This window comes from Apteryx mantelli, chromosome 3 (genome assembly GCF_036417845.1).
Source record: "Apteryx mantelli isolate bAptMan1 chromosome 3, bAptMan1.hap1, whole genome shotgun sequence".
In the NCBI taxonomy this organism is placed as follows: domain Eukaryota; kingdom Metazoa; phylum Chordata; class Aves; order Apterygiformes; family Apterygidae; genus Apteryx; species Apteryx mantelli.
Window position 1 is genome coordinate 83,404,860 of NC_089980.1, and position 14,282 is coordinate 83,419,141.

At 39.2% G+C, this 14,282-nt stretch overlaps 1 protein-coding gene across 1 annotated transcript in view; it reads right to left on the bottom strand.

The window, feature by feature from the left end:
• SLC35F1 (solute carrier family 35 member F1) overlaps positions 1-14,282 on the bottom strand; it is a 262,855-nt gene that overhangs the window by 20,447 nt on the left and 228,126 nt on the right. The window contains exons 6-7 of the mRNA XM_067294793.1: positions 10,188-10,240; positions 5,659-5,813 (exon numbers count right to left, since the gene is read on the bottom strand). Coding sequence (XP_067150894.1) covers positions 5,659-5,813; positions 10,188-10,240 — 208 coding nt within the window. The remainder of the gene's footprint in view (positions 1-5,658; positions 5,814-10,187; positions 10,241-14,282) is intronic.

Here is a 14,282-nt window from a genome sequence, read left to right on the forward strand (position 1 = left end):
GAAAAGTTCACATTTTGGAAAAGAAAGGGAAATGTGCCCTTAGGTTTCTGCACATATCAATGGCACAAACAATTAACTAGCAATGATGTGATTTATCATCATTATTATCAAAGGTTCAGCAACCTTCACTAGAATACAGGCCCTATGAGATTAAATTCCATTCAAACAGAGAGTTTATGGGTCAAGCAGTTTGCATATCTGATTTCATAGGGGAAATATCCTGAAGTATATGACTGAGGAAGTAATCCTGTAAAATCTAGTTGTTTAGCTTGTACAGCTTGCTCTGCTTGAAATAATGATAGTGCCTGCAGCACAGACACCACCACAGTCAAAGTTTAAAATATGTAGGTGTCAAGCCACTAGCAAGTGTCAGTACAAAAAACTCTTACTGACTTCAGTTTATACTTACCTTTGAGTATTACAGATGAGCACCAAATTTGAAGTATTTCCTCGGCCTTGGTCAGATGATTTAGAAAAATTAGATGTTTATGAATGACTACCAAGCAAAAACCAAGCTAACATACAAACCCTCCTCCTCCAAACTTTCCTAATTTAGGGTCTGAATTAAAGCCCATGGAAGTCAGCAGAAAAGCTTGTACCAGCTTTGGTGATCTTGGATCAGATTGGTAAAGTACACTCTTTTAATGGACACTCCTAATTCTTCTCCTGCATTTGTAGTAAGGGCAAGAGCCTCATCTCAGTGAAGTCTATATAAATCCACAGTTCATGGGCATTGCTTAGGACCTGTGCCAGCAAAAATGAAATTGAAAACTAGCAGCCAACTCGTATCTCCTCTTCTCCATTATGTTAAAAAACACTCTCATTTATAGAATGTTTCTTGATGTAATAGGAAGGTTATCATCTGCTCCCTTCCAGTGGAGAGACTCTGCTGTTATAATTAACATTAAAAAGTCATCTTTAGAACCATCAGTAAGTGAGGTGTCAGCTAGCATCATTTTAGGTCTCTAGCGCTGGAAAGGTTTTAAATATCTTGCTTATTTGTGCAGCCAAGTGCTTTGTCACTGTTACTCTCCATGATTCTAAATCGAGATACCTGACTTCCTTGATTTATTATGTAACATATGCATTTTCGTCATTTGGAAATTGTCACTATATCCAGAAACTCTGAATTTTTATAGCTAAACCTTGGATAAAATAATGAATGAATTTGCCAAGGTAGAATATAACTGAGTGTGATTGGCTTGCTAGGTAATGATATAATATAGTGTGACTGGACCTGCTGGTGCAGAACGTAATCAGTATGCATGCTCTAGCAGGTGGAAAATATAAAATAAACTGTTTAGATTATTTAGTGAGACCGCAATTTGCTTAGAATGACTAAAGTACAACATATGGCTTGCAAATGAAAAAGCAAATGAAAAACTCACATTAAAATAAAGCTAAGACTGAGACTAAAACATCAAAATGAAGCTTTCCAAGCTTTTTAGCTTTCCAAGCTAAAAAATAACAGAAGTTGTGCACAGTTATTCCAGTCCCTTACAAATCAGCCCTGAATTTCCTAGCACTAGTGGTACTCGTGTATTCATGATGAACAAAGGCTATTGCAGCCTCTGATAAGGCAAGGACAGTTTTTGGAGAAAGGGAATAATGTTACCTCAGAACCTTAAATTTCCTCTATGCTATGCCTAGACATCCCTGTACACAGCATTCCTCACATTTATAATGCATCTTCCCATTTGAAAGGCTCCACAGCTGTTTACCATCACACATACGGAAAGCATAGCTGAAACCCAGCTAGCAAAACAGCCCTTCAGATCTGCTGCATGGACTTGCCAAGAAGCTTCCTTACACCAGGAGGGCAGTGTGGACCTCCTGTCTATGTGTGGTGGGAATAAACCTTATGTAGGCTGGCTCATCACGGCCCTTGAAGCTCGAGTACTCCAGTGACCACTGATGTTCATAGAAACCAACAGACAAGGCAAAGCCCAAACAAAGAGACGAGTTTGATAGAGATGAGATGAAGATGTAAAGTATTATATTACAGGATAAAAAAATTTAAAAAACCAATATGATGATTACTTCATTTTTATGTTTTAGGTCTCTGATGGCCTTCCTTTTCAAGGCAGGATATAACTTAATTTTGTTTAAGAAGAAGGTGAAATGATAACACATAGCCAGGAAAGTTTTGACCATCCGGATTGTATAAAATAAATAAATATGATGAGAATTAAGAAAAAGAAGACTGAAGATGAAGATACAGAGCTGTATACATAGAAGTTACCTCAGTAGCCAATATTCAGCCACAAAGAGGCCAGATATCTTTCCCTGTCTATTGGAATATTTGAACTCTATTATTTATTAAAGAAGAATAAAAATAGACTCCAAGAGCTTTTATTTGGGGGATGCAAATAATTTTAAGAATGGTGCACCACAATCTAGGCATATAGCCAGTATCTATCGCAAGTTGAAAGTCATAAATCATTGCATTTTAATACAATATATAATTAACATTTTGAATTATCAGCACATCACCAGAGCTGTGTCCATAGACCAACGCCTGGGAACTGTTCAATGAACTACAAAGATATTGGCATATAGGGTAAAGAATATAAATGCGGCTGTTTATAAACTTGCTGTCCTCTATGTCATAATGTTGCAATTCTGTATTATAAAAAGATGAAATGCTAACTAATCAAAACACTTCAAGTGTAATCATCTCCTCAGTTTGGTTTCAGAGGCTCTAAAAGCCCATTTAAACTCATTTCCTACATTTTCCATGGATTTTCATAGATTTACTGCTATAGGTGCAATAAACCTGTCTGGTGATAAAAGTAGCAGCACATGGGAAAAATCATAACTGTTTCTTGAAAGCCTCATAAAATTATATTCTGCAAGGGGCACCAAACCACTCAGTTGATTCTAATTTAGCATAAAATCATTTGCTTCCTAGTGAAGTGGGGCTTTGCCCATTGGTCAGTGCAGCAATAAGCAGAAGGAGCTGTATATCTGAAGGAGAGGTACAGCTGGGCTGGGAATGAGATGCTTTTTTTGAATCCAGAAAACAAGCAGAGTACACAGTCTTAGGAGGGGAATTAATACAGATCGTTTAATGCCAACGTATTAGACTTCACTATTGACTGAAAGTTGCACACTTCACAGTTCTACTTCCTCACATAAAATGATATCTGATAGTAAACCAGGAAGAAAAGGAGGAGGTGACCTGACTAAGGATAAGAACTTGGTAACTAAAGAAATAATTAGGTAGGCTTTTTAATCTGGACATTCTCTAAATACAGCCTCCCTTTTTTAATTCCCCCGCCCTATAAGCTTGAAGGGCAAGAAAGGAGACACTGGCAGCTCTGGAGGTTGCTGCTACATTTCAGGCAAAGGCCCTTCCAGAAAGCCCTGACAAAGGTCTTCTGCTTGAAAGTGCTTTGGCTGAGAAGAACAAAGGAGCAACACACAAGGTTATACAGATTGCAGGATAAGCACAAGTCATGAAGGAAAAACAGAGATGAAAAAAGTAAATATGGTCTTTTTGGGTAACATTCCCAGGAGAAGCAGGGAGACATCTTAAGAGCATTTCATGAGGTGCTGGAGGGACTCTTCCTGCTCCTTGGCTTGGAGGGACAATTTCAAGAAAGATAAATTCAAACTGGATCAGGTGCAGAGAAGGACAGTAAGGTGATCGGGGAGACAGGATGGCTCGTCTTAGGAGGTAAGAATGAAAGAGCATGGCTTGTTCTGACTAGCAGGCTAAGGGCTGAGAGGGATATCAATGGAGCAAAATGCTAAGGAGACAAGGGGATATTTTATGCTAAAGAATACTCGTGGCACAACAGCAAGTGGATCAAAATTAGCCAGAAGTAAATTTATGCTGAAAATAAAGTTTCTAACTGTTGGAGCAGTGATGCTCTGAAAGTCGTCTCTCAAGGAGAGCAAAGGAGGAAAAAACCTAAATAGGTTAAAGTAAGAGTTTGATAAGACTTTATGAAGACTGTGTAACATGATGAATTGCAGCAGAAAGAGATCTTCAAAAAGTTTCTAAATGGAGCAGTAAGGGAGGGAGAACCCTCAGCTACTTCAGAGGTGGAAGTCAGTCAGTGTATCAGGGTAGGTGATGAGATCTTGTTTTACACCAGAAAATCTTTCAGGTCTGAGCCTTCTGTTCCTGTGGATTTTTTCAGTAGGGGTCTTAAAGGGAGACCGAGGTGCTACTGTGGTAGACAGCTGACATGAACATATAGAAAGACAGACTGCATCAATAACGTTGAAAACACTGCCTTCTGCTAAAACACAGAAATTGCCTTCTGTAATTACAGACATAGGGAAAAGCCAAAACCTTTCCTGCACCTTCTGCCTTCTAGATGCTTGAAGTTCAAGCTTTAATTTTGCAACACCGCCTTTTTTGTCAGGCTTGAGCAAAGGTGAACTCAAAACTGTCCAACTCCTGCTGCCTTCTGAGTCTCTCCCTCTAACAGAGTTTGATTTTGCTAAAACAAGACCACCACTATTTTCGGAATTAAATTTGTCTTTTATTATATAATATGGATTTTTTTTAAGAAAAACTGGACCAATATAACTAAACATATTTTGCTATGGGAATCAAATAACATTATTAACAGGGGATAACAATTTTCAGCTAATACCTAATTTCAAACTTTGGATTTGAAGTGTGCTGCGGAAAGAACTGGGAACCAAATCACAGTGAGACAGCAGTGTCTGTGAACCAGCAGACAGCTGCTACAGTGTGTTTTTGGTGAAGTTTTATTTTCTATATTTGTTTTTGTTTTGTGTCTGCAAAAGCCTTAAAGCCATAGGAGCAAAAAAAAAAAGGCAATGGGGAAAAATATTTTTGTGTTGGACTCTGAAGCTTTCAGCTTTCACTACCTCAGTCAAATTCATTCACACATCATTAGTATCATGAACTCTGATTTAGGATCGTTAGCCATTCGGTATTTTAAGGCTTTCATTTTTCTGCCACTTCTCCTGGCCACCGTTTAAGCTATCAAGTAACCTCTGTCGTGTGAACAAATGTGGGTACAAAGCAATTGCTTTCAGCATCCTGATGTCACTATCATATGAGGGCCACCAAAGGAGAAGCTTGTGAATAATGCAGTGTAATTCCTTGCAATTGGAGACCAAACTTGTGACTATGCAATCCAATGTTTTAAATATTAGATGACCAGAGAGAGAAAAGTCTAACTTCAACACAAATCTGCTGCACATTTTGACATTTTGACATTAACAGGCAAGCCATTGGGTTAGCTAGGAAGAAAGATGAAATTCATGTACAGTTATAAGTCATAATTTCATAATCAGCATGAAATGACACAACCTTGTTACTGTGTAAAAAAAATTCTATGGAATTTTTTAATGCTTTATAGAGTACCTTCCTTCCTGCTACTATGCTGGATCTGGTCACAGCAATTGAAAGTTACTTCTGATGAGTAAAATGAAATTAGTGATTCAGTTGCTGCTATACAGCTACTCAAATCTTAAAACCCGTAACAAGAAGACTGAATTAGCAATTGGAAATCAAAGAATAAAATTGGCTTTGGTGTGGGAAACATGAAGTATAAAAAAAATCTGCACTTTTACTGTGTAGGTCTAAAAAAACTTGGAGGCTTCTTTTGTTTCGTTGTTCTGCATTGATAATTCTTTAGGTATACAGTTATTACTCAAATTTCAACATACCTTGTAGTGGAAGAGGAATAATCCACAGAAAAGGCTGTACAGATCAGCTGTGAGTAGGGAGAGGTTGACAGCAGTAGCACTGGTTTTCTTTATGACCACTGGCATGAAGCTGTAGAGCCCAAACATACAGGCACTAAAGCCAACATATAACAAGCCTGGGGGGAGAGAAACAAGAAACAAAGCGATCTGTCACAGCCTGCTGGAAGGACTCATGTTGTGAGGAAGAAGGCCACGTTCTTAGAAAAGAATGAAGAATGCTTTTTCGAAAAACACTGATTTAAATTATTAAGATGCACATGTATGTATGTAGACTAAGAGCAGCATTCTAAATACACATGAAAACAAGTGAGAACCATATCAACACTGCAGTGGACACAAGGTCTTCAGGCCTGCTCTCTCTGGTCGCCATGATAGCTGTGCTGTTTTTAAAACGGTTTCTTATATTACTAGTGAATACCTCACATTCAATATTAATTTGAATGAAATGGCACATTCTGAGCTGTGAAATCTAGTCTCTTAAGGAGCTGAATGTCCCCAACACCCTCTGAGTTGAGCTGATTTGGGGGAAGCATGCTACATTTTGTGGGAATGGGCCCATAAAAGGAATGCAAAAGTATTTGCAGAGAAGTTATGAACCAGTGGATGAATGTGCAAGGACGGCACTAAAGTGATCAAGGTCCTAGTTCCATTTTGCCACTTGATAAATCACTTCACAGTTTTGCACCTCTGTTCTTCTACCACTTTTTGTCCATCTTCCTCATTTATACTGAAAGCTTTCCAGAGCTGAGACTATTTCTTCCTACATGTTTACAGAATGCCTCACACAATTGGATTGTTAGACACTAATATAATAAAAACGCATTACAGTAAAAATCTAATTGCATTTTAAAAACTAAATAACTTACTAGGAAAGATTTCCCTGCTTCAATTATTACTTGATAAATCCCAAGGAAATTAATCAATATGAAGTTAAAAAAATAGCAAACACTTCACTCATCTGCTCTTATGCAAATGACAATTCTTATGCTACTGTGTGCTGCAGAATTCCCAGCTGATATATGCATGAGCCTAAATTTAGACTCATGCCAGCTCTTCAGAGCTTCTTGTTATCGACTAAAAGTTGCAGAAAATTTGATTTTCAGAGTTCTGAAGGGAATTAGCAGAAAATAAAAAAATAACAAAGCCCTGATGATTCTGTATCTGCTTGTGGATCCACTTATTTAAAAACTCTTTAAGAAAAACTATCTAACGGACAAAATCAACCCCCTTTGCTGGGTTATGCTCTCAACTGATTGTATCATTTTATGGTATTGTCTTGGTGCTCATATTCTTTGGCAGGCAGCTATGTGCACTTCACAGGCTACCTTTCCAAAGGGCATTTCAGTTGCAGTGGAAAATTGCTTAAACTGTAGCCGCCCTGTCAGGGGTGAATGTAAAGTAGCATTTCATTTACATCTTAAAAATACATGTAATACCCATGTAATGAAGAGATACAGGAAATTTTAGGGGGCAGGTTGTCCAACCTCTTTTAGACACCAGCTTTAGGATAGTATGGTCATGTCTCTGCTGCTGATAAAGGGAGTCTGTTCAGCTAGATCAGATGTCCACTTCCTGGATATCTGAAGTTGGTGAAAGGAATCCCATCTTGTCTGTCAGTGCTCACCCTAATGAATAAGGTCAGCACCTGGCCTGGGTGGTGTGAATCCCTGAGAAGTGTCTGGGTTGGGCACTTAGGATCATAGGATCATGGGATAATTCAGGCTCGAAGGGAGCTCAGGAGGTCCGTGGTCCAACCTCCTGCTCACAGCAGGGTCAGCTGTGCAGTCAGACCAGGTTGCTCAAAGGCTTTGTTCAGTCAGGCCTTGAAAGCCTCCAAGGATGGAGACTGCACCGTCTCTCTGGGCAACCTGTTTCACTGCCTCACTGTCTTTCCTTATACCCAGCCTGAATCTCTCATTTCAACTTCTGCCTGTTGTCTCTCATCCTCCTGCCATGCACTGCTTTGAAGAACCTAACTCCGTCCTCTTGATAACCTCCCTGCAGGTAGCTCCTCAGAGGTCCCCTTGAAGCCTTCTCTTCCACAGGCTGAACAAGCCCTTTTCCCTCAGTGTCTTCTCTCTTGTCTTAAGACTGCGCATCTTTGCACAGACGGGCAGCCCCCTTGGACTGCTCTGAAGTAGCCTGAGTAGCACTAAGACTAACATAACATACCTTGGAAACTTCTGTTTTAGCTTCCTGAGAGTGCTGGTTGAATGTTGCTTGTTTTAGCCTTGACATTTTTACTCCAAAATGTATTGTTTCATTGGCATGTAATGGGATTAGTTATGATTTATTTAAAATGGTTTCTTGGAATAAAGACTTCAGAAATATTCAAACTCTCTGTAACAAAGGACACTTCCTTGGAGACCAAACTGGCTTTTCTCTTAAACAAAACTGATGTTTGCTTATTTGTTATTATTTCATGTATCACTCTACAAATGTGTCATGGTCTCATATGAAACCACAAAATCAGCACAGTAATCATTTCCCTTTAGGTCAGATTGTCTGCAAGTATTAATACTCCTACCTTCAAGGATTTAAACAGAGTTACACTGATTTATACTAACTACAGAGATGATGCTATGTATCAGGGGAATTTCCAGAATTAAAACCAGAAGGACCACAGCCTATTTTAAACATGACATCTAATAGGATGGCTTTAGATCTTTATATTGCAAAATCATTTGCATTTTATATCGGTTGAAAGGTAGTTCATACATTCTTAATGACACAGTTATGGCAGACGGCAACAGGCCACCCTGAAGTTATTTATTAGGTCGCCTGCTGTGACTTTATTGTGATCATTCAGAAGGCAGACAATTTAACTCTGCTGGACTGCAGGTTTAAGCCTGCTGCAGTGGATAACCATTCAGGGCAAGCAAGGCTGTGTACACCCTGACATAGATTTGTCAATCACTACGTAACAGTCTTACATCACTGCCAATGTTATGGAAAAGAGACAAAGTACAGTGGAAGCCAGGGAAGAACACAAAACTGCACATAATTATCACTGTTTTATCATTGTTCAACTCAACCACATTTCCAGTTATTGCTCTAACAAAAGAAGTACAAATCTATAATACTCTTGCCAAGATTACTTTCTCCTTACAAAGAGAAGGGATTCTTCATAATTAGTGACTAACTTTGGATGATATTTTAATGGCATCACAGAGCATGAAGTATGACTTCATTTTAATGGCACATTTAACTAATATTGAGTTATGACAGAACTCTCATGGAAGTATATATGGCATTTACACAACTAGTAGATTAATTCACTATGACTATTGCTAGTTCCATCAGTACCAGATTAATTATGTCTCTGTGCTCGTTATCATGAAGTATAAACAAGCACTGATGAAGTTATTTTAACGATCTCAGATTAAAGAAGTCCAATACACTTCCAGTATGCAGTGGAGCTTGTTTCTCAATAGATACTTTAAATTGATTTGTCAAGTATTTTACAGCTCAACCATTAAAGTTTCCAAGACTTCTAGGTGCAGTGTTTTGTGACAGATGCACGGCTTTTTATTAAGGTTTAAGATGATGAGAGGAAATGGTGAACAAAGCCTTAGTGAAACAACAGTGTATCCTGTAACTTGTATCTCCTGTTTTCAGGGATTCCCCATATAATCAATTGTCTTTGCACACTTCTGAGCTGCTTTTTGATGCTCATTCTGAGACTAGGTAACAAGCTATTGTCAATGGATTACCATAGCTTGAACTACCTTGCTAATTATATCAGCTAAATACTATTAGTATTCTTTTATTTCTTCTATTATCATAGATACTAAAAGAGTATTTATAGGGATTCACCTTTCCTAAAAGGTTGATTTGCTTTTAAAGAAAATAATTTGTTAAACTAATTAGAAGGGAGTCTTAGATCATAAACCCACCTTCCAAACTGAAATGAGGAAAGGCAATTCACTGCATATTGAAACACCGTAAGAGCTTCATTGTGCACGATGCCACCTAAAACTTGTCTAAAACACACATCAGCTATATTCCATCAAAACTACTTGGAAAGCAATTAACCATTTGCCTACGGACATGGAAAAAGAGTTTACGGGGCTATAATATTCACAGCAAGCATTTTTCCTGTTTAGTTTTTGTTAGGTTCCATTTTCTTTCTTTTGCACTCACTGAAAAAGCAGGCTTTTAATGACCACCTCATTTATTTGTCTCAATGTTGTCCTGAATCTCAGAGCTGGAACCCCATTATTGTTTTACTTCACTGCTGTCTGGATGATTATCCCATAACATTCATATGCTTCTCCAGTGCCTAACCTAATGGTGCAAGGAAGGCATAACATGGCAAAGGGAGGACAGATCATTTGAGCAAGGTTATGAGGCATGTGGTTCAACCTTTGGCAGTAATGGGTGAAAAGGTCACAGACAGTGGCTCCTGTGCAACTTCATTCCTGCCTCCCTTATTACTGGCTGGCTCCATGTGTTCTTCAGCAACCATTTTCAATGAGGTATTTTCTTACCTATTTGCCAATCCCAGGGAACTTTCAACAGCTCTTTGTGTTCCATGATTGCACTATAAGAGAAGAGAAGGCAAAATTTTATGGAAGAGAATAGAAGTTAAATTACTTCCACTCATTCAGTTCGAATGCTGGACAAAAAACCATAAATAACCTTATAACAAAAAATCTCTGTAGGAACCAAACTCAATCAGACTTAGCTAATCCATTCTGGCATTATCCCTGTGCCTGTGTGTTTGAAAGATCTTCAGGGCAGTAATCAGACATGATAGCATACAGTTTGCCCTGGTTTATTTCCGGCTCTCTGAATATCTACCCAAAAGTGTCCACCTCTCTGTATGTTCAGTCTTCTTGTAGTTTTCCGACTTAATATTCTGAAAGCTTTTGAACTTTAATGATTATTAATGTATCTGAGTTATTCACCCTTCAGAGTGGCTCTACAGTGTCAAATAAATAGAGAGCTGAGCAAATCACTGACATGACATGGCAGATATCATAGGCTGGCTTTGGGGAGAACACTGTGATTTGTTACACATTGAGAGAGAGATCAAATAGTCACAGCAATGAAAATCAGGAAACAAAACAAAGGATAGGCCAAGCTGCAAAATGTCCACTTTCAACATCTTGTAAATATTACATGGCACATTAACATCCAAGTCCCAGATCCAGAAAACTCTAAGGAGGCAACAAAGTCACGTCTTCCCAATCCAGGGAAGCAGAGCCTTGGAGACCAGGATTCTCACCAGCCAGTTCTTCATTCAGCTAACCACCTTCTCTGATCTGATAATTCCTGCTATGCAAAACTCTGCATGCTAGTCTGGGCACTATTTTAAACAAGTATAAAACATGGAATTACACAGATTGAAAAACAAAGTCTCTAGTTCAAAAAGTGGCATGTCGGAGACCAAGTCTAACAGTAAAACTGCAGGAACTCAATGCCTCCCAGATTAATCTTGTCTAGAGAGTTGCATCCTGGAAATTCTAATTTACTTGCTATTGATGTGTGGCAAATCTAATACTGGGTATAGAATAATGAGATTATTTAGTCTGCAAAATAACTAAATTATAAGTGTCTTTGCATGCGTAAGGTATATGCCTCTTTTTTATCAGCAATTCTTGAGAAATGTCACGAAAACAAATGGTAGCATCTCTTGCTGTTGTGCTGGTAAGCAAAAATTTGTTATAACTTAAATATACGAACACTGCTTTCATACCATTGCCTAGCCAATACAAAGGAAGGATATGACAATATACTGTGGTGTGTGATTCATTATGGTCTGTGAAGCAAAGAGGGGTAAGAGCACCTTTGCTAGACGGCTTCATTTAGTGATGCTACATTCATTGCATGATGGGACCACTATCAACTTTGAAAGGTTGTGGTGACTGGAGGAGGTCCTTGATGACCAAAAAGAGAAAAATGTCACACCAGTTTCAAAAAGGGCAAGAACTATAGCCTTGTCAGCCTTACGCTAGCCTTTGGGAAGATTATGGAACAAATCTTCCTAGAAGCAACTTCCAGGACATGAAGGACCCAGAGATGACTGGGAACAGCCAGCACAGATTTTTCATACCTGACCAAACTGACTGCCTTCTATAATGAGATGACTGGTTAGTAGGTAAGGGAGAGGGGATGGAAGAGAGGTTTCCCATAGTATCCTTAGGGATTGAAGAGGTATGGACTACATGGGTGGGTTACCCATAAGATGGGTGGAAAACTGGCCTCAAAGAGTAGTGATCAGCAGATTGAAATCCTGTTGTCAACTGATTACTAGTGATGTACCTCAAGAGTTGATACTGGGGCTGACACTGTTTAACATCTTCATTAACAGCCTCCAAGATGGGGCAGAACGCACCCTCAGAAGGTTTGCAGAGGACAACATACAGGGCAGCAGTAGATACACTGCCATTCAGAGGGACCTAGAAGGGAGAAATGGGCTAACAGAAGCCTCATGAAGTTCAACAAAAGCAAATGAGAATTCCTGGATCTGGGATGGAATAATCCCATGCAACAGTACAGGCTGGGGGCTGACTGGATAAAAACCACTTTGCAGAAATTAATTTTGGAGTCCTGGTGGACATCAAACTGAACATGAGTCAGCAGTGTGCTCTTGCAGCTGAGAAGGCCAAGAGCATCCTGGGCTGCATTAGCAAGAGTGTAGCCAGCAGGCTGAAGGAAGTGATTCTTCTCTATTTGGCATTTGCGAGACAGCAGCTAGAGAATTCAAATTTTAGGCTCCTCAGAACAAGAAAGACACTGACAAATTGGACGAAGGACAATGGAATTCCATCATGATGGTCAGGGGCCTGGAGCACATGGTAAGAGGAGATGCTGAGGCAGCTGGGTTTGTTCAGCCTGAAGAAGAGAAGGTTAAGTGGGAGAAGGGGGAGGGGAGAATATAGTTGCTGTCTTAACTACCTAATGGGTGGTTATAGAAAAGATAGAGTCAAACTCTTCTTGGAGGTGTGCAGCAAAAGGATGAGTGGCAATGGACACAAGTGGCAAAATGGGAAATCCTGATTAGATATATGGAAAAAATTCTTGGTCAAACACTGGAACAAGCTGCAAAGAGAGATTGTGGAATTTCAATCCTTGGAGCTATCCAAAACCCAACTGCACAATTTCCTGAGCAACCTGACTTAACTTTGAAGTTAGCTTTCAGTTGCTTTGAGTAGGGGATTGACCTAGATGACCTTCAGAGGTCCCTTACAAACTAAATTATTCTACAGTGCTGTGATTCCATCAGGCAGTATTATCTCCTCATTTGCTGGGTAGTTGCTAAACCCCTAACTCCTTGTCAGCTAATTTCTTCTCTCATTTTGATAACCTGTTCTTTCTAACTTTAATCACATTCAGCCCACTAATCTTCACTTTCCACAATGCCTGGGTAGTTAGCCAGCTCTTTCCTTTTCTGTTCACCCTGACACCTTAGCCCATCATTTGTCCAACAGGCACTGTCTGGCTTTATTTCATGTTATATTCTAATATCAAACACCATTGCTAAACTCTTCTAGGAAACAACAGCCTACTTCTTGAAAGGCCTTTTGAAGACACAGTCCTAATGCCAAAACATGAACTAACACGAATCATCTATACTGTGCTGTGTAGATATTTGTATATACACAAGAATTAAAAGGCAAATTAAATGCCTTTTTACTACTATTTTATTTTGATATCAGTGCACATCAATAATGGACACTTATTTGTGGGTGCTCTTTCATCTTTCCTACATTGAATATTTTCCTACACACTTTTCATTATATTCTCCCTTCTTCAGAATTATTGCATTGCTCCCTACAAATCCTATGAAAATGAGACCTACATCTTCAGTGGTATTAATGCATATATGTTCCCCATTTGCAGTCATTTCTTAGATGCCAACCAAACTTTGACTAGTGATGCTTCTAGCATGTTGGTAAACTGACTTTCTGAGACATTCCTTCCCCAAATTACTTCAGTTTAGTTTAGGTCCTACATTGTACCAAAGTGGCCAGTAAATTTTCAAAGAAAGATTCTGCAATCACAACATGGCAAACTGGCTTCCTTTTGAACCAGTTGGTATATTCAGTTAGGTTAAATCACTGTGAACTCATATATGTGTGGCATCTGCTCCTTGTTACAGGTAAAGGTAAGAGAGAGCTGAGCAGCTTTGTGAAATCAAGTAGCTGAAACATTACATGGCCTCTGCCAAAAGGTAAGCTTGTGCCACCTTGCCAAAAAAATGCATATGCAAGCTGAGTGTGGTGGGGTCCACAAAGAGCCACAAAAGCACTGGTAACAAAAAGCTGTGGAGGCTGGGGAGGGAAAAGCTGCCAGGGAGAACTTTTGGGCCAATGGTTGGCTAGAAAAGGTTTAGAGCTTTCAGCAAAGACCCTGTTTCTCACTGTTTTCTTCCAGCTGTGTCCTCTGTATACAAAGATGCCTAGTTCCAGCATCACCTTCTCATCCCCGCCAAAATAACTCACAGACCCTGGACTGTGACTAACTACTTGGGTCAAGAGGTGGTAATGGCATTATAATTAAATTCAGGAATACAAGACACGTACGTGACAATTTAAACACACACAGCAAGACAAGGGCACTGCTTTGATGCCCTTAGA